At 44.7% G+C, this 19,111-nt stretch overlaps 1 protein-coding gene across 2 annotated transcripts; it reads left to right on the forward strand.

The window, feature by feature from the left end:
- The first annotated feature begins 690 nt into the window (after positions 1 to 690).
- On the forward strand, positions 691 to 19,103 carry LOC110507679 (Rab interacting lysosomal protein). 2 transcript variants are annotated; one of them, XM_021587824.2, is made up of 8 exons: positions 691 to 1,370; positions 2,735 to 2,861; positions 10,426 to 10,547; positions 13,965 to 14,153; positions 15,103 to 15,272; positions 15,394 to 15,516; positions 15,682 to 15,780; positions 17,520 to 19,103. In XM_021587824.2, the coding sequence occupies exons 1-8, from the start codon at positions 1,020 to 1,022 to the stop codon at positions 17,650 to 17,652; spliced, it is 1,314 nt and encodes a 437-aa protein (XP_021443499.1). In that variant the 5' UTR covers positions 691 to 1,019; the 3' UTR covers positions 17,653 to 19,103. The 2 variants fall into 2 exon arrangements, with proteins under 2 accessions (XP_021443499.1, XP_021443500.1); XM_021587825.2 differs by having other exon boundaries at positions 692 to 1,370; positions 2,738 to 2,861.
- The last annotated feature ends 8 nt before the right edge of the window (positions 19,104 to 19,111 follow it).

The raw sequence follows: 19,111 nt of genomic DNA on the forward strand, positions 1-19,111 counted from the left end.
ACTTAGCATGATGTCTGCAGTCAAACTTACTGGTGGCTGAGATGGGACTCATGGGACAGGGTGCAAACTGGCCAGACTGAACCTTTTATTTTGTGGCATTGTCTCCATGACGAAGAATTTAGCATTCACAAAAAGAAAGTACAAACGTTTTTTTTTTTTACTCTGATTTGTCGTGGCAATGAAACAAATGTGGGTAGATTGTCCTTTTAATTGCATTTGATCTATTTTGTTTGATTCCATTTTACCAATGGCTGCTGTTAAAGAATAGTACAGCATCATTGATCGTTTCCCATGCCTTCAGAGGAAATCCAATTTGTATGCTCAGACTGTCTGATGCATTATGGGCGACCTAGCGTAACATTACATGTGGCTCTTGAAGAGGAGCTTCTTGGACTGCTGAGTGGTGCAGTGGTCTAAGATACTGCATCTCAGTACAAGAGTCCGTGGTTCGAATCCAGGCTGTATCACATCTGGCCGTGATTGGGAGTCCCATAGGGCAGTGCACAATTGGCCCAGCATCCGGGTTTGGCAGTAGGCCACCATTGTAAATAAGAATTTGTGGCCTACTGACTTGCCCAGTTAAATTAAGGTACAATAAATTACTCACTCCTATTACATTGGTCAGGAAAGTAGGAGGGAAACAAGCCACCAGCAGAAATATTGGCCAACACTTGTGCACTTGTACACTGTTTTTTATTTGAATTGGGCCTCATATTATTGTTCTAGACTAGGGTTAGGTAAAATGTGTGACGTATACTCGAATGAGGTTCAAGTTTGAACGGGTTTGTTCTAGTCTCTGACCAAGCATGCAGAGTCAAGTTCGAGCATAGGGTGACGATTTGACGAATGCATTAAGTTTAGATGCAGCAGCATATCGCGCTGTTTATTGCGAGAACACTTTCGATTTAATTGTGTTTCGACTCTTTCACCGGGGAACTGTCATGTCACCGTGAGAACGACGTTCTTTTTATTTCTGGGTTTCGATAGTAAAACTTGTGCACTTGCACACTTGTGCAATAATGGAGAAGGATTTTGATAGAAACGATCAAAAGCAAGACGTCAAGAAGACAGAGGTGTGTTTTGAAAGGACATGTTCAGCACTAACTGTGGACGATGTATACGAAATAGCTAAATTGATTGGCTCGGAAGTGGAAACACTTATTGACGGCTACGGTAAAGAGAGCGCCACAGGACTGGTGCCTAAAATTGTCAAAGTTCTAGAACTTTTGGAGAGCTTCGCATCGCGGAACCATGCTCACAAGTCAAAAGAAGAAGAATTACTTAAAGCGTTCGAAACACTTAATGTACAGACACAGAAGAAGGCGAGAAATGTGAAAGAATGCGAAGAAAGCAAGAGCGAAATACAACGGGTGAGTCGGTGGTAATAATATGGTAGTAACATGGGAGATAATACCTCCAGTGACGTATCGTTTCAATTAGCGATATGTGATTTGGAGTTGCTGCTACAATGTAGCAATTTAATTGTTTTGACGGCTAGGGTACAATTGAATAACTATACTACTTGCTGCACGTTAGTATGCCACGTTATTCATCATGCCCATTCAGTGAGTGGCAAGTGACAGCTCACAAAACATATTTGTTATCTGTGTGACGCATTATGTGTACAGTGTAGACCTACCACTGGCAACTATTCCCCCACACAGAGAAGGCTCCATTTTAGTTGTATTAGTAGCCTAAGCGAATTGTAGACTATATGTCGTTTTTGTTATGTAACATCACGGAATGGTGTGTTCGGAATGGACGCTCGTGCTATTGTCGTTATGATGTTCCTCGTGTGTTTTTATTGACAGGTCGCTATTGCCACAGTATGTATCACGGATTTTGGGTTTGATAAAAATAAACATTACATTAACTGCACTGTGCATTACGTTGGTCGAATGCTGTAACAACGCAGAATTAAACAATAAAAGTCCCATGCAATGGATTATGGTCAATGTAGTTAATTACCACATTTTCTGCAATGAGCTATGTAGAATATTGTCATGTTGGAAACTACAACTCCCTACTACATCGCACATTTCGGTCTTGATCAGATGTATCTCTGGAGAAACTGCATTGTGCAGTGTTTAATAAAAAATAACCCACAAAATCGCAGTATAATTAGGGAAGTCACTGTTATCTGGTCTGATCTCAACGATCATAGATTTGATATGATAGTAGGAAACATGTTGGTACTACAGTTTTCACTACACCACATGTCTATGCACCACACACCACACCATGGGCCCTGCCCTTCTGTCTCACACCTGATTACACTGTCGGTTATTGGTCTTGTTGGTGTAACAGTATAACTTTAGGCCGTCCCCTCGCCCATACCCGGGCGCGAACCAGGGACCCTCTGCACACATCAACAACTGACACCCACGAAGCATCGTTACCCATCGCTCCACAAAAGCCGTGGCCCTTGCAGAGCAAGGGGAACTACTACTTCAAGGTCTCAGAGCAAGTGACGTCACCGATTCTCTTTCACTTGGAACATTCTTCAGCTAGCACTCAGTAGCTATCAATATATTTGATTTAATTAGGAGCCTATTCTTCCTCACCACCAAGTACCTGTAGACTCCTCTGGTATTGGGCAATGAGTTCACTAGAAGTCAATGGTAATGGGTACCATATAAATATAACGACTAGAATGTCATTCTATTTCTATGGTGGGTATGCTGTGTGTCTCCTCCTAACCCAGAGTCTGTAACAGCTCCTCCTTGTCCCCCAGCAGAAGGTGCAGGAGGAGGTGGAGAAGCAGAGGAGGAGGTGCGAGGAGCTGCAGGCCCAGGTATTGCATCTACAGATGGAGAATCAGGAGTTACAGAGCTGCCTGAGGGGCAACCATGTCCAGGAAGGTTGGTTTAAACACATAAACACACACTGTAACGGTTTTGACTTGAGGTTATTATTTATAGGGGTGCCAGGTAGGTTGTGCCTACCAGAGAAAACATTGGTTTCTCCTTTTGGTTTGGGAGGGAATGAGTCCCATCTGGTCCGTCAAGTCTACACCAATACAAAGGACTTATGTAAAAGTCAGGATGGAAATACACTTTTCATAAACCCTTAAAACATTGAAAAGAACTTCAAAAACAACTATATTATTTTGCGTGGGTTGTATTAGCAACATCAATGATTACACACACATAATAAATAATATAACACAATGAGTTCTGGTTCCTCCAGAAATGTCCTGTAACTCGGGCCTAAAAAGAGTCCAGCCTGGTAAAGGAGTTCAGGGAACTCGAAGTGACTTTTGTCACGCAATGTTTGTCCGTTCATTCAGTGTAGCGTAAACCCAGTATTAATCATACAATCAATATAACAATTATTTTACCACAGAACTTTAAAGCGTATCAACTCTTACTAAGTCCTTAACTACAACTAACTACATAAATCATCACAGTATACATCACATCAAAACAAATGAAATACCGTATACAAAAAGGTGGTAGTCAGTCGGTCAGTCAGACAATCCAATCCGCCAACAGATCTCCAGCGGAGAAAGGCCATGAAGAACGGAGAGGTGTAGTCCACGGACGCAAAGAGTGGATCCGATCCTGGGTAAACTCTATTAGGCTACAAAACACACGTTTAACGGCAACAAAACAAACGGAATAGAGAAGCTTCGGGAACTGAGGGTTGAACACATCCTCATTCACTGCTCCATCACAACCCCACTTTTGCGCAGCTGAAGCTGGCTATTTAATTGGGAATTAAAGGGAAAGCGCCCTATTGGAAGGAGAAGCACTATTTAATTGGGAATTGAAGGGGAAGCGCCCTATTGGAAGGAGAAGCACTCTGAGACGGTTCAGAAAAATTCAGGGCCGTCACAACATGCGATTGGCTTAAACAGCGGCCTTAAGGGCAACGATATATAGGGAGGTTGGTTGATATAGAACAGCCTTAAACATCTGCCTTAGGGGCAACCGTGCTCAGGAAAGTTAGTTTAAACATCGGCCTTAGGGGCAACCATGCTAAGGAAAGTTAGTTTAAATATTTACCTTAGGGGCAACCATGCCCAGGAAGGTTAGTTTTAAACATCTGCCTTAGGGTCAACCATGCTCAGGAAGGTTAGTTTAAACATCTGCCTTAGGGTCAACCATGCTCAGGAAGGTTAGTTTAAACATCTGCCTTAGGGTCAACCATGCTCAGGAAGGTTAGTTTAAACATCTGCCTTAGGGTCAACCATGCTCAGGAAGGTTAGTTTAAACATCTGCCTTAGGGTCAACCATGCCTAGGAAGTCTAGTTTAAACATCTGCCTTAGGGGCAACCATGTCCAGGAAGTCTAGTTTAAACATCTGCCTTAGGGGCAACCATGCTCAGGGAGGTTAGTTTAAACATCTGCCTTAGGGTCAACCATGTCCAGGAAGTCTAGTTTAAACATCTGCCTTAGGGTCAACCATGCTCAGGAAGGTTAGTTTAAACATCTGCCTTAGGGTCAACCATGTCCAGGAATACTAGTTTAAACATCTGCCTTAGGGTCAACCATGCTCAGGAAGGTTAGTTTAAACATCTGCCTTAGGGTCAACCATGTCCAGGAAGTCTAGTTTAAACATCTGCCTTAGGGGCAACCATGTCCAGGAAGGATTAGTATAAACGTCTGCCTTATGGGCATGGTACTTACCCTTTCTGTCATACATAATATATCACACACCTCTTAGAAACAATCCCCTTCTCACATGTGTGTATGCAAACATACTACCCACCACAACAGGTAAAGTACCAGAGTATTTACTTCTGGTGGTAATCACACGGAAAAACATTGCTGACTGAGAAATTCTGGTGTTTGTTTATTTGGGAAGTGAATGTGTGACCGTAAATGTGACATTTGTTATGTAAATACTGAAAGACGAACAAAGCAGAAAAGATACATATAAACTAATAGACTATAATAGACACGTATATTTGTATTATTACACTAACTTATGAAGTATTAGTAAGATATTCATTATTGATCTCGTCCCTGCTTAGTCGTCGATACTCTCGCTATAGAAGCTGCTAAGAGCACCAACCCTAGTATCATTCAACAAGATAGTATCACGACTCAGGATATGAACCAGATGCAGACACAGGAGGTCGGATGGTTCGGTTCTCAGAATTTTTATCACAATAAAGGGGCAGGCAGAGGTTCGTAGTCCAAGGCACAGTCAAAAAAGGGACAGAACAGCAGGCTCAGGATCAGGGCAGGCAGGAGCAACAAAAGACGAACAGTAGAGGGGCTAAGGACATTAGGGATGGGGAATGGGCAAATAAAACGGGGGGAAAGTTTTTGAGACTCCACCCGGAGGGGCAGATCACGGGTGGACAGCCATACCCATTGCCCTGGCCGATAGCGGGGAGCCGGAGGCCGGTGATGCCTGGAGGTGGTCGTAAAAAGAGCGGACCGGCGGACGAACATCTGGGCCGAGGCTATGCTGACCTCTTGCTCAGGGAAGAGCGGGGGCTGGTAACCCAAGGAACACTCGAAGGGCGAGAGTCCAGTGGCCGAGCAGGGAAGGAGTTGCGGGCGTACTCTACCCACACAAGTTACTGGCTCCAGGTGGTGGTTTTGGCAGAGACGAGTCTGATTGGACCACTCTGATTAGCCGTTAGACTGGGGATGAAACCCGGAGGACAGGCTGGCCGATGATGCAATGAGGGTGCAGAATGCCTTCCAGAACCTGGACGAGAACAGAGAACCCCAATCGGAGACCATGTCGATCGGAAGTCCATAAATCCAGAAGATGTGCTGCACCATAAGCTAGGTTGTCTCCTTGGCTGAGGGTAACTTTGGAAGGGGAATGAAATGTGCAGCTTTGGAAAACCTATCCTCCACAGTAAAGATGGTGGTGTTGCCATCAGACAGAGGGAGAGCAGTGACAAGGTCCAGGGATATATGGTACCAGTGGCAATGAGGAACAGGGAGTGGTTGTAGGAGGCCAGCCGGAGCTTGCCGCAAAGACATATTCTGTGTGCACACAGTGCAGGCGGCAACGAATGCGGAGATGTCCGGGACCATGGTGGGCCACCAAAAACGTTGGTGGAAGAAAGCCAGGGTCCGGCGGGAGCCGGGATGACAGGTGAGTTTAGAGGAATGGCTCCATTCCAGGACCGGGAAAATCTGGGATGAACATCTGGTTAGCCACCCCCTCCCCGGGGTCTGGCTGGGAAGGTGGCCCCTTGCAGACCCGGTTCTCAATACCCCAGACTAGTGTAGCTGCTAGACAGGAGGTAGGGAGGATGGCCTCAGTGTCAGATGCTGTAGCAGCGGAACTATACAGGCGGAAGAGGGCATCGGGCTTCACATTCTTGAATCCAGTGCAGTAGGAGATGGTAAAATTGAATCGCGTGAATAACAGAGCCCAACAAGCCTGTCTTGAGTTGAGCACTTGGCGGTGCGAAGATATTCCAAATTCTTACAATCGGTCCACACTAAGAATGGATGTTCCTTCCCTTTGAGCCAGTGCCTTCACTCCTCCATCTTGACTGCAATAAGTTCCCGATTTCCCACATCATAGTTCCTCTCAGCGAAATGGAGACGATGGGAGAGGAAAGCACATGGATGCAGCTTTTGGTCCTGGACAGAAGGCTGGGACAGGACGGACCCCACTCCAATGTCTGAGGCGTCAACCGCCACCACAAACTGACGGGATGTGTCCGAATGGATTAGGATGAGGGCTGTGGTGAAGCGGTGCTTCAGATCCAGAAACGCCCGGTCAGCAGCTGGGGATCACATGAACGGAACCTTGGGAGAGGGGAGTGCAGAGAGGGGGGAGGCCAGGGTGCTGTAGCCCTGAATAAAGCGGCGGTAGAAATGAGCAAATCCCAGGAAACATTGCAGCTGAACTCTGGATGTGGGTTGGGGCCAATCCACCACGGCTTTCACCTTGTCAGGATCCGTCTGGTTCTCCAGGAGGCACTGGAGGACTTGTCGGACATTGCGAACATGCTCTTGAGCCGCCAGGGTAAAGACAAAGATGTTGTTGAGATAGACAAACACAAACCGGTTCAACATGTCACAGAGCACATCGTTGACCAGGGCCTGGAACACTGCTGGAGCGTTGGCCAGACCAAACGGCATAACCAGGTACACATTGTGTCCGCTAGCCATGTTGAAGGCTGTCTTCCACTCGTCTCATTCCCGTATCCGAACCAGGTGGTAGGCGTTCCGAAGGTCCAACTTCGAAAAGATGGTCACCCCCTGGAGAAGCTCGAAAGCCGAGGAGTGGTAGTGGGTAACAATTATTTACAGTGATGTCATTGAGGCCCCGGTAGTCAATACACGGGTGCAGGGTTTTGTCCTTCTTTTCCACATAGAAAAACCCTGCACCGGCAGGAGGATGCATGATCCCGGCAGCTAGAGAGTCCTCAATGTATACCTTCATGGTCTTGGTCTCCGGGGCAGACAGGGAATAAAGCCGACCCGAGGTGGCGTGGTGCCCGGGAGGAGGTCAATAGCGCATTCATAGTGTCAATGCAGAGGAAGGGATGTGGCACGAGCCTTGCTGAAAACCTCCCGGAGGTCCTGGTACTCCGCGGGAGATCCGAGGCTTTTCCCAAGCCCGCAGAAGGATGTCCCAGGGCAGGCTGCGCCGCCTTAAGGCAATGTGCATGGCAGAACGGACTCCAACCCAGGATAGAACTAGTAGCCCAGTCGATCAGGGGGTTGTGCCTCTGGAGCCATGAAAATCCCAAAACCACAAGTGTATGACGAGATGCAATTAGTAGAAACTGTAGGGACTCACTGTGATTACCCGACACCTGCAGGTTAATGGGAACCGTACTGTGAGTAACCCTGCCAATGGAGAGTCCGTCAAAGCTCTGGCGTCCATGGGAATGGAGTTGAGCAGAGATTCCCAGCTCAGCTACCAGGGTAGCGTCCATGAAGCTCTCATCAGCCCCAGAGTCAATGAGCACCCGAAGACATTTTGACCGACCACCCCACAGCAGCAGTGGAACAGCATGGAGAGGAGTACAAGTAATGGGAGTTTGAAGACTCCCTGTATGGCCCACCAGCGTACCCGTACCTACTGATGAGCCTGTTCTTTTACTGGACAGGTGGCTATGTAATGTCCTGTAGTACAACAATACAGGCAACTGTTGAAGCTCAGCCTGCGTAAACGTTCGCAAGGAGACAATCTAGCCCTGTCCAGTTGCATGGGTTCAGGAGGAGACTAGTCGCTGAGGGGGCTCGGGTGATTTCGAATTCTCTCGGGAATGCAGGCGTTGGGGACTTCCGGGGTTCTTCGGAGGTGAGGGAGAAAACGTGGACGAGCGAGTGTGCACTTAAATAAATGCACTTAGACCAAACGGCATAACCAGGTACTCGTAATTCTTTACAGCGATGTCATTGAGGCCCCTGTAGTCAACACACAGGCGCAGGGTTTTGTCCTTCTTTTCCACAAAGAAAAACCCTGCACCGGCAGGGGAGGTAGGAGGAAGCATGATCCCGGCAGCTGTCCTGTATGTCCTGTAGTACCACAATACAGGCAACTGTTGAAGCTCAGCCTGCATAAACGTTCACTAAGAGACAATCTAGCCCTGCCCAGTTGCATGGGCTCAGGAGGAGACGAGTCGCCGAGGGGCTCAGGTGATTTCGAATTCTCTCAGGAATGCAGGCATCAGGGACTTCCGGGGTTCTTCGGAGGTGAGGGAGAAAACGTGGACGAGCGACTGTGGCTGAACACAGAATTCCTCTCTCCTACGTTCCCGTAGACGCCCATTGATCCTTATATTCAAGGCTATGAGGGAGTCGAGGTCCCTGGGTAACTCCCGGACTGTGAGTTTGTCTTTGATTTCCTGCGATAATCCATGAAGGAAGGTGTCGAACAGGTACTCCGGATTCCAGGCCCTCTCGGTGGACAGCGTCCAAAAGTGAACCACGTAGTCTGCCACACTGCGGGAGTCTTGACTCAGACGAGGTAGCTTCCAAGCCGCCTCTCTCCCAGACACTGGGGAATCAAACACCTTCCTTACCTCTGCAACAAAATCCTCCAGACTAAGGCAAAAGGCAGATGGTTGATCCCACACTGCTATAGCCCAGGCGAGCGCCCTTACAGACATCAGCGTTATAAGATACACTATTTTCAACTGATACAAATTAAACAAAGAGGGCTGTACCTCAAAGATGAGGGAGCACTGGGAGAGAAATGCCCAGCAGGTTCCAGGATCTCCAGCATAGCGCTCCGGAAGAGGTAAGCGGTGTTCTCGGGAAGCCGGGGTAGGCTGGGGAGAAGCACCACTGGTAGCGGGGTTACTGAGAGTCAGGGGTGTTACTGTAGTGGCTTGTTGCCCAGTTGATAATCCTTGGAATTGCTCCAGCAATGTAGTGAAAGTGTGGCAATGGCATTCCACCAAGGTCTGGAATCCTTCCATAAGGTTTTGAAGTACCTCTTTGTGTCTTCTAATGGGGGCTCCTTGGAAGGAGACAGCATTGCGGAGCTGGTCCGATTCTGCTGGGTCAGTCAGGGCCAGTTCGTACTATCACGACTCAGGATATGACCCAGATGCAAACACAAGAGGTGGATGTTTCGGTTCTCAGAATATTTATTATAACAAGGGGCAGGCGAAGGGCAGGTCGTGGGTAGGCAGAGGTTCGTAGTCCAAGGCAGAGTCAAAAAGGGACAGAACGGCAGGCAGGCTCTCATTTTGTTTTATTTATAAAAAAGTATAGAAAATTGTGGACCACCTGCAGTACCTCTACGGGCCCAGGCCATACTACACTCTGAAACCAGTTTTCCCACCAAGAGGTCCATGTTAGCTGCTTGTTGTTAAGTTTGATTGTTTTATTGCAGTTTGGCCTAGGAACATTAGTGTCTCCAATGTCCATCCAAAGCAAAACGCCATAGATCCTGAGTGGCGCAGCGGTCTAAGTCACTGCAGACCCGGGTTAGGTCCCGGGCTGTATCACTACCAGCCATGATCGGGAGTCCCATAGGGCAACGCACAATTGGCCCAGCGTCGTCCGGGTTAGGGGAGGGTTTGGCCGGGGTAGGCCGTCGTTGTAAATAAGAATTTGTTCTTATCTGACTTTCCTAGTTAAATAAAGGTTAAATAAAATAATCTCCACCATAGGTTATGTATCAGTCATTACACGTCCAGAGTAGTGTGTCTGAATCAACAGGTATAAACCAGACCACTTAAAAATGACCATGTGCTGAAGGATAATCCTTAAGTGTCTTTACTGTTTAACCACAGACCTTAAGATACACTCCACTGAGCAGCTTTGGCTGGGGACTTAGTCTTGACCGACTGTTGATGGTTGATGAACTACTGGGTCATGTTCATTAGGGACTTCCTGGACATTCATTTCCGTTTTCCGTTGGGCTTTTATTTCTTTACTTTAATTTTTTGTGCCCTACTGTGTTGTCTCTGGGCCGTCTGTTGACCATTGAAAACCCACAGTGATGATATTGTATTGTTGTGGTCCTGTGTTTCAGACCGTGTCCAACGGCAGGAGCGGGAGGTGATGCTGAAACTGAAGGAGGTGGTTGACAAGCAGAGAGATGAGTTGAGAGCCAAAGTACAGCAGATAGGAAGCGTGTCTAAGGAGGTGGAGGCGGTAAGGACAAGAAGACTACATGTACAGTCTATCTGAATACACACACACACACACACACACACACACACACACACACATACACACACACACACACACACACACACACTGAGTGTACAAAACATTAGGAAAACCTTCCTTATATGGAGATGCAGTACCTTTTGCCCTCAGAACTAGAGGTTGACCGATTATGATTTTTCAACGCGATATCGATTATTGGAAGACCAAAAAAAGCCGATACCGATTAATTGGCCAATTTTTTTATTTGTAATAATGACAATTACAACAATACTGAATGAACACTTTTATTTTAACTTAATATAATACATCAATAAAATCAATTTAGCCTCAAATAAATAATGAAACATGTTCAATTTGGTTTAAATAATGCAAAAACAAAGTGTTGGAGAAGAAAGTAAAAGTACAATATGTGCCATGTAAGAAAGCTAGCGTTTAAGTTCCTTGCTCAGAACAGAACATATGAAAGCTGGTAGTTCCTTTTAACATGACTCTTCAATATTCCCAGGTAAGACGTTTTAGGTTGTAGTTATTATAGGAATTAAAGGACTTTCTCTCTATACCATTTGTATTTAATATACCTTTGAATATTGGATGTTCTTATAGTCACTTTAGTATTGCCAGTGTAACAGTATAGCTTCCGTCCCTCTCCTCGCTGTCAACGGTGGGTGTAGCTGGTGCATGGAAGTCAGGAGCAGGAGAGCAGAGATGAATGGACAAAGCACTTTACTTAGGCAATCATAATACAGAACGCAACCGCGTCACAACACAAAATGCCCAAAGAACAAGATGAGGCAGAAAAAGTACAAAACCCAAGTACAAAGTACCGGCTGCCACAAAGCACGGGTAATAAAACAAAACCCGGCACAAACCAGCCGGAAGCGTGCCAACCTTGACAATAAACAATACGCCACACAGACATGGAGGGAACAGAGGGTTAAATACACATGTAATTAGTAGGAGATGTAAACCAGGTGTGCAGAAAGTCAAGACAAAACAAATGGAAAATGAAAGGTGGATCGGCGATGGCTAGAAGACCGGCGACGATGACCGCCGAACGCCGCCCGAACAAGGAGAGAAACCGACTTCGGCGGAAGTCGTGACACTCGCCCCTACCTGGGCTCGAACCAGGAACACATCGATAACAGCCACCCTCAAAGCATCGTTACCCATCGCTCCACAAAAGATGCGGCCCTTGCAGAGCAAGGGGAACAACTACTTCAAGGTCTCAGAGCGAGTGACGTCACCGATTGAAATGTTATTAGCGTGCACCCCGCTAACTAGCTAGCCATTTCACATCGGTTACACCAGCCTAATCTCGAGTTGATAGGCTTGAAGCACAGCGAAGAGCTGTTGGTAAACACACAAAAGTGAATGAATGCTTACGAGCCTGCTGCTGCCTACCACCGCTCAGTCAGACTGCTCTTTCAAATATCAAATCATAGACTTAATTATAACATAATAACACACAGAAATACGAGCCTTAGGTCATTAATATGGTAAAATCCGGAAACTATCATTTCGAAAACAAAATGTTTATTCTTTCAGTGAAATACAGAACCGTTCTGTATTTTATCTAATGGGTGGCGTCCATCAGTCTAAATATTCCTGTTACATTGCACAACCTTCAATGTTATGTCATAATTACGTAAAATTCTGGCAAATTAGTTTCCAACTTGTGTATTGATTTTAAGAAAGTCTTTGATGTTTATGGTTAGGTACACTTTGGTGCAACGACAGGACTTTTTTTCGCAAATGCGCTTGTTAAATCACCCGTTTGGCGATGTAGGCTATGATTCAATGATAAATTAACAGGCACCACATTGATTATATGCAACGCAGGACAAGCTAGATAAACTAGTAATATCATCAACCATGTGTAGTTAACTAGTGATTATGTTAAGATTAATTGTTTTTTATAAGATACTTTTAATGCTAGCTAGCACCTTACCGTGGCTCCTTGCTGCACTCGCATAACAGGTAGTCAGCCTGCCACGCATCTCCTCATGGAGTGTAATGTAATTGGCCATAATCGGTGTCCAAAAATGCAGATTACCGATTGTTATGAAAACTTGAAATCGGCCCTAATTAATCGGCCATTCCGTTTAATCGGTCGACCTCTACTCAGAACAGCCTCAATTCGTCGGGGCATGGACTCTACAGGGTATCGAAAGCGTTCCACAGGGATCCTGGCCTATGTTGACTCTAATGCTTCCCACAGTTGTGTCAAGTTTGCTGGATGTCCTTTGAGTGGTGGACCATTCTTGATACACACAGGAAACTGTTAAGCATGAAATACCCAGCAGCGTTGCAGTTCTTGACACACTGAAATCGGTGCACCTGGCACCTACTACCATACCTCGTTCAAATGCACTTAAATATTTTGTCTCGCCCATTCACCCTCAGAATGGTACACATACAACATCCATGTCTCAAGGCTTAAAAATAATTATTTAACATATCTCCTCCCCTCCATCTACACTGATTGAAGTGGATTTAACAAGTGACATCAATAAGGGATCATAGCTTTCCCCTGGATTCTCCTGCTTTGTCTATGTCATGGAGGGATCATGTTTTGTACACTCAGTGCACATTCATGCTACACACACATCACAACTGCTACTACGAGATTCTTGTTATGATTGCTTAATAGTGCACAATTCAAACACTTGCCCCTCAATCCTCCCTTCCTCTAAACACTTGTAAATATTGGACTATAAATTGTGTATTATACATATACTAAAATGTTTATTCTATTCTACCGAGCCATTTTACTTTACGTTCGTATTCTTATCTTTTATTATTTATTGTTGTTGCATTGTCAAGAAGGAACCTGCACGTAAGCATTTCATTGGACGGTGTATGCCACGTGTACATACGACTAATAAAACATGATACTGAAACAGTACTGGTATAGTTGTTATGGTTATGGGTTTGTGCAGAGCATCACCCACACCTTGGAGACAAGTCTGGGCCATGACTCCACTCCCTTATTCACAGCAGCTCTCTGTCACACAGTAATGGTTTTAAACTCCAGCTCGAGCTGGGTGTGTTTGTTGATGTTTCTAGGCTTTTCACCTTACTTAGAACCCAGGGCATCCTAAATTAAGTTTGCTCAAAATGATGCTTGAACATGCTTTTCTGTTCATGGGAGTAACCCCCTTTGTTTGTCTAATATGGTCCTCTCCTCTTGCTCACAATGAGTCTCTGCACCCCCACAAAGGCCTGCTATGATATCTATCATATCATATCATCGGCCTGGATGTGAATGAGTGTATATGTATGCAATATCAGTGTTATGTTAATGTGTTGTTACATACCTGTATGTGTGTGTGTGTGTGTCTGTGTGTGTCTGTGTCTGTGTGTGTGTGTGTGTGTGTGTGTGCGTGCGTGCGTGTACAGCTGCAGGAGCAGTTGGAGCGCTTCATGAAGATGAATGGGGAGCTGAGACACAAGCAGAGCATCGTCACGGCCCAGGTGAAGAATGCTGTGGAGAGGAAGGCTGACATGGAGGCAGACCTCAGAGAGAAACAGAAAGAGATAGAACGCCTCACCACCCAGCTGGAAAAGGCCAACACTGCTGCTGGCACGGTAAGAAGTGTCTGTGTGAAAGCGGTGGGGTGTGTGTGCATGCATGGTGTGGGGGGTTGTATGTGTGTGGATGGGTGGCTCTGTGTGTGTAGAGGTGTGTTTGTCCCTTGTTGAAAGGATAGGATTAATTTCCATTTTTGAATTGGCCTTGGACCTTCATATTATATTTAAGTAAAAAGTCCCCCAAATCCCTAAGGTGCATTATTGCTATTATAAACTGGTTACCAACCTGAATAGAACAGTAAACAAGTACTTTTAAGTCATACTTGTGAAATGCTGTTTCAGCCAATCAGTATCCAGGACCCAAAGTACCAAGTTTATAATACTACATAACATTAGTCATCCAGTGTATTCTGACTCACTTTACTGTTTGTTACACCTTGTTGTCATTTCTCTAGAGAACTTTTAGTGTCCTGCCCTCTCCCTCAGTTTATTTTGGAGCTGAACTTTAATCTTTGAACATTTGTCACTGTCCTCTCTCTGCCAAGTCTTACACTTGGCCTTTGTTTCTTTAAACTCTTCTCCCTGTAAAAGAAGCTGTAGCCATTTTGAAATATTTGTTATGACTAAGATAAGAGAAATTAAGGTAATATCTGTGACTTTTCTCTCTGACAAAGGAGTTAACTTATAGTTCTGAGAGGAAACACCGTTGGCACAAGATGTACATGTATGTATTGTCCACCTACAGTATAATGTGACTAAGACATCTCACTACAAGAAAAATGTTGTCTTGTTACTTTGTAATAGTCACACATTTTGCCAAATCTCCTCATTTTGATGGGTATTATGCTTTTCCTATTGCATTTAGACAAATTCATAGACTGAAGTTCACTAAATGTGTTATACCAGGTGAACAACAACATTTTGTGTCCCTTAGCCATAAAACACATGACTGTTGTTACATTAACTCAATTGTGATAGTGTACCTGTGTTTTCTCCACCCCTACAGGCCAATCCGTGTAAGACCGAAGTGGACCTGACTGACAAGCTGGTGATAGACCTGAAGGATCCCAACAGACCCTGTTTCACCAAGCAGGAGGTCAGAGAGATGCTGACAGAGAGGAACGAGCTCAAAGCCAACCTGTTCCTGGTGCAGGAGGAACTCTCCTACTACCAGAGGTAGGTACTATGGGGGATGTTTCATATGAGTGTGTATGTGTTTACATGTTTGTGTTTGTCTAGTTCCATATACTTGTGTGTGTCTTTACGGATGTGTGTGTCATTTGTGTCATCCTCACAGGGAGATCCTGAATGATGAGCGGTGTCCAGGCTTCTTGCTGGACGCTGTACGTTCTGCCATAAAGAAACAGAAAACTGTCATCAAGGCCAAGATGTTGGGCATGCCAGAGGACGAATGCAGCAGGTGACACTGACACACACACACACACACACGTTGTACACACACACAGTTACACACACATATGCATACACACACACACACACACACACACACACACACACACACACACACATGTACACACACACAAAGATGCAGTGCTGACTTTGTGGATGTGCTTTCCTTAAACAGTGATGAGGAGAAAGGACCCTTGTTTGAGAGGAGAGCAGAGACAGAAACCGGGACAGACAGCACTGACAGCAAACCACAAGAGTCTCGCATCAGGAACCTGTAAGTACTACTGGCCTGTTTTTACTAATGTAAACAACACATGTATTAACATAGCATTTTACATACAGAAATGTAAACATGTTTAAAGCACATTTACAACATTCAAAGAAACCCAGTCAGAAGATAGTTCTAGAAATTTGGTATGAATAGTTGTCTGTTACAATGTTGTTACGCTGCTAAACTGATGCAGGACCTTGTTCTGTTGGAGAATTCCTGCAAAAGCCTGATTTGAAATGACAATGAGCCTCAGTTAACTATGCAGTTCCCTACCATAACCCTTACTGCGAGGCCACTGATTGGCTATGCAAAGTTGAGGCAGGTCTGTGGTAGGTTAGATAATCGTTCCATCAACTTGTTGCTAAGTCCTGAATCCTGATGATATTGTTTGTCTATGTTAAACTACCCCTGGTCTCCTGATAATACTGTTGTGTGTCTATGTTTACCTCTAGGCAGACATTCAAACACATGCTACCACTCTGTTCACTGTTCTGCTTTTACTTTCAATGTATACATTTCACAGCACCTGCTGATGCCTCTGACTAAGCCCATTAATATAAACATAGACTACTCCCCCTTGTGGTGTAACCAGGGACTACCTCATATCTACAGAATGTAGTACTCACTACATGTTTTTATTTATTTTGTATTTTCTATTTCACCTTTATTTAACCAGGTAGGCCAGTTGAGAACAAGTTCTCATTTACAACTGCGACCTGGCCAAGATAAAGCAAAGCAGTGCTAGAAGAAAAAGAAAGGCACACCTATTTAGACGAGGTGCTGGCTAGCGGAGTGCAACACTTGCAAATAAAGGAGAGCCGCACACTCTAGGAGCTCAGATGCAAAAATGTAATGTCCAACGTTTCGACAGCCAAGCTGTCTTCATCAGGGTATAATCAAACACTGCGGGATGACTCGTTTATATAGTGTCAAAAGACACAGGTGTCTGTAATCATGGCCAAGTGTGACCTAATATCATTGGTTAATTATAAATGATTAAAATGGCATACAAAGAACAGCATACAAAAAAACAAATGGATAGCATACGATCATAGATTCATTTTAGACTACACAAGCTTACAAACAATTACAATGGCAAAGTCACAATAGTCACAAGAATGGCTTCAGATCAAAGTCTACGTTGAGACCGAAGGGAGCAAGGGTCTTTAAGTTAAAGATCCAAGCAGCCTCTCGTTTTAACAATAAATTGTCGAGGTCACCCCCTCTCCTATGATTACAGACACCTGTGTCTTTTGACACTATATAAACGAGTCATCCCGCAGTGTTTGATTATACCCTGATGAAGACAGCTTGGCTGTCGAAACGTTGGACATTACATTTTTGCATCTGATCTCCTAGAGTATGCGCCCTCCTTTATTTTCAAAGCAAAGCAGTGCGACACAAACAACAACACAGAGTTACACATGGAATAAACAAACATAATAAATTGAAATATATTTTTAAAAAAGACGAAAAATAAAAAATGTACACAGGAAAACGACAAACAACGTTTGCACTGCTACGCCATCTTGGACACGATCTCAGAAACACTGAACCAAATCTCACATGCACGCTTCCTGTTTAATGATCACAGTCGGTCACAAGAGGCTATGTGGCATATAACCTTTCAGACAATATCTCTGACCTGTGGACTGTGTTGTTTTCTCTCCTCCTGTGTGTACCTTTAGTTTCTTCTGGTTGTGAGTTAGTATAGCTGATCCTAGACCTGTGTTGTCTCCTAGCTTTGGCTTCCTGACCCGCTCCGGCAGCAACCACAGCAGCCGTAGTCCCGGTGAAAACAACGCTGCTTCTTCCTGGGAAATCATCGACGACACTGACAACACTGCGGAGACAGAACCCCGACAATCACCATGACACCCCTCAACACCCGTCCAACTACACTTGTCCTCCATTCTGTTCAGTATCACAGGATGTTGTCATACTGGTTAGGTCTCCACAGCAGCCCTAAGAAAGGAAGAGCATTCTCTCATGCCTTCCTTCTTCATGTGTTATTACCCCCTTGTCCTTGCTCTGTATACCTTTCTCTTCCTCTCTCTCTTTCTCTTCCTCTCTCTCTTTCTCTTCCTCTCTCTCTTTCTCTTCCTCTCTCTCTTTCTTTTCCTCTTTCTCTTCCTCTCTCTCTCTTCCTCTCTCTCTTTCTATCTCTTTCTCTTCCTCTCTCTCTTTCTCTCTCTTTCTCTTTCTCTTCCTCTCTCTCTTTCTCTTTCTCTCTCTTTCTCTCCCTCTGTTTCTCTCAGGAATAGGTTCAGAATGGTGAAATGGCCAACTGTACACTTTGCATTGACAGTAACTGTGCAGGACATTATTATGAGGGACTTTTTTTTAATGGATAATGCTTTTGTAATTGTTTTAGTATTTGTATTCAACATTATAGTGATGTGTATGGTATGTAACCATCTACAACAAATCTCTGTTGAATCTCTGAAGCAAATTTGTATTGAGATATTTTAACAAATATTTTTAGCCAAAGATACCAAGATATATTTTGAACACAGCAATCATTAGTCATTGCAGGAACACGTTTGTGCCACAGAGGGAATTCCAACTATTAACAACCATGGTGGACTTCCATGTGTTGAACATTTTACCTAGTGTGGGTGTTTTTGGTGTGCTTTGTGGTTGCTGTAATTCTTACAATCTGTCACTGTCTTGGACATGGTGTGAGTTATAGGAAACGTTTTGCAGTAAAGTATACTGTGTGTTACTTCTGAGCCTGAATGTATTGCCACAGAGTAACAGTCATTTATTGATTCGACTTTATATTCTTAACCATCAGCTCATCTTACATTTTTGATAGAGTCCTGTTATGAGTTCAACCATGTCTTCCCTAAGACCATGAATTGAGCATTGGGGTTGGTTGTTATGCATGTGGCTGCCAAGTGTGCGTGTGCACACCTGTCTCTGTGTGTGTGTGTGTGCGTGCGTGCGTGCGTTCGTTCACTGGGGCACCAGCCCCTGTAAGTTAGTTGCTGCACTTACAGAGGAAATGTGTGTTTCCTTGGGGGTAAATGGGAGATGGTGTGTGTGTGCCGTCACTATCCTTCCATCTGACCATGTCGTTAAACAAACGCACACAGAAACACACACCTACAACAATGGCTGCCCCTGCCCACTACCATAACTTATCGGTACTCAGACATCTGACTCGGACGTAGTTTTCTGACATTCTAAATGAATGCTGCTGGTGATTGTGTTGAATGATGTATTTTCCTACAAACTATGTACATGTTATTTTTGTAAGCATGACTATTTTTAAACGGAGAAGCCTCTGAGCTACAAAAACCAAATAAATATCTGAATTTAAATCAGAAGT

This window comes from Oncorhynchus mykiss, chromosome 27, assembly GCF_013265735.2.
Source record: "Oncorhynchus mykiss isolate Arlee chromosome 27, USDA_OmykA_1.1, whole genome shotgun sequence".
In the NCBI taxonomy this organism is placed as follows: Eukaryota; Metazoa; Chordata; class Actinopteri; order Salmoniformes; family Salmonidae; genus Oncorhynchus; species Oncorhynchus mykiss.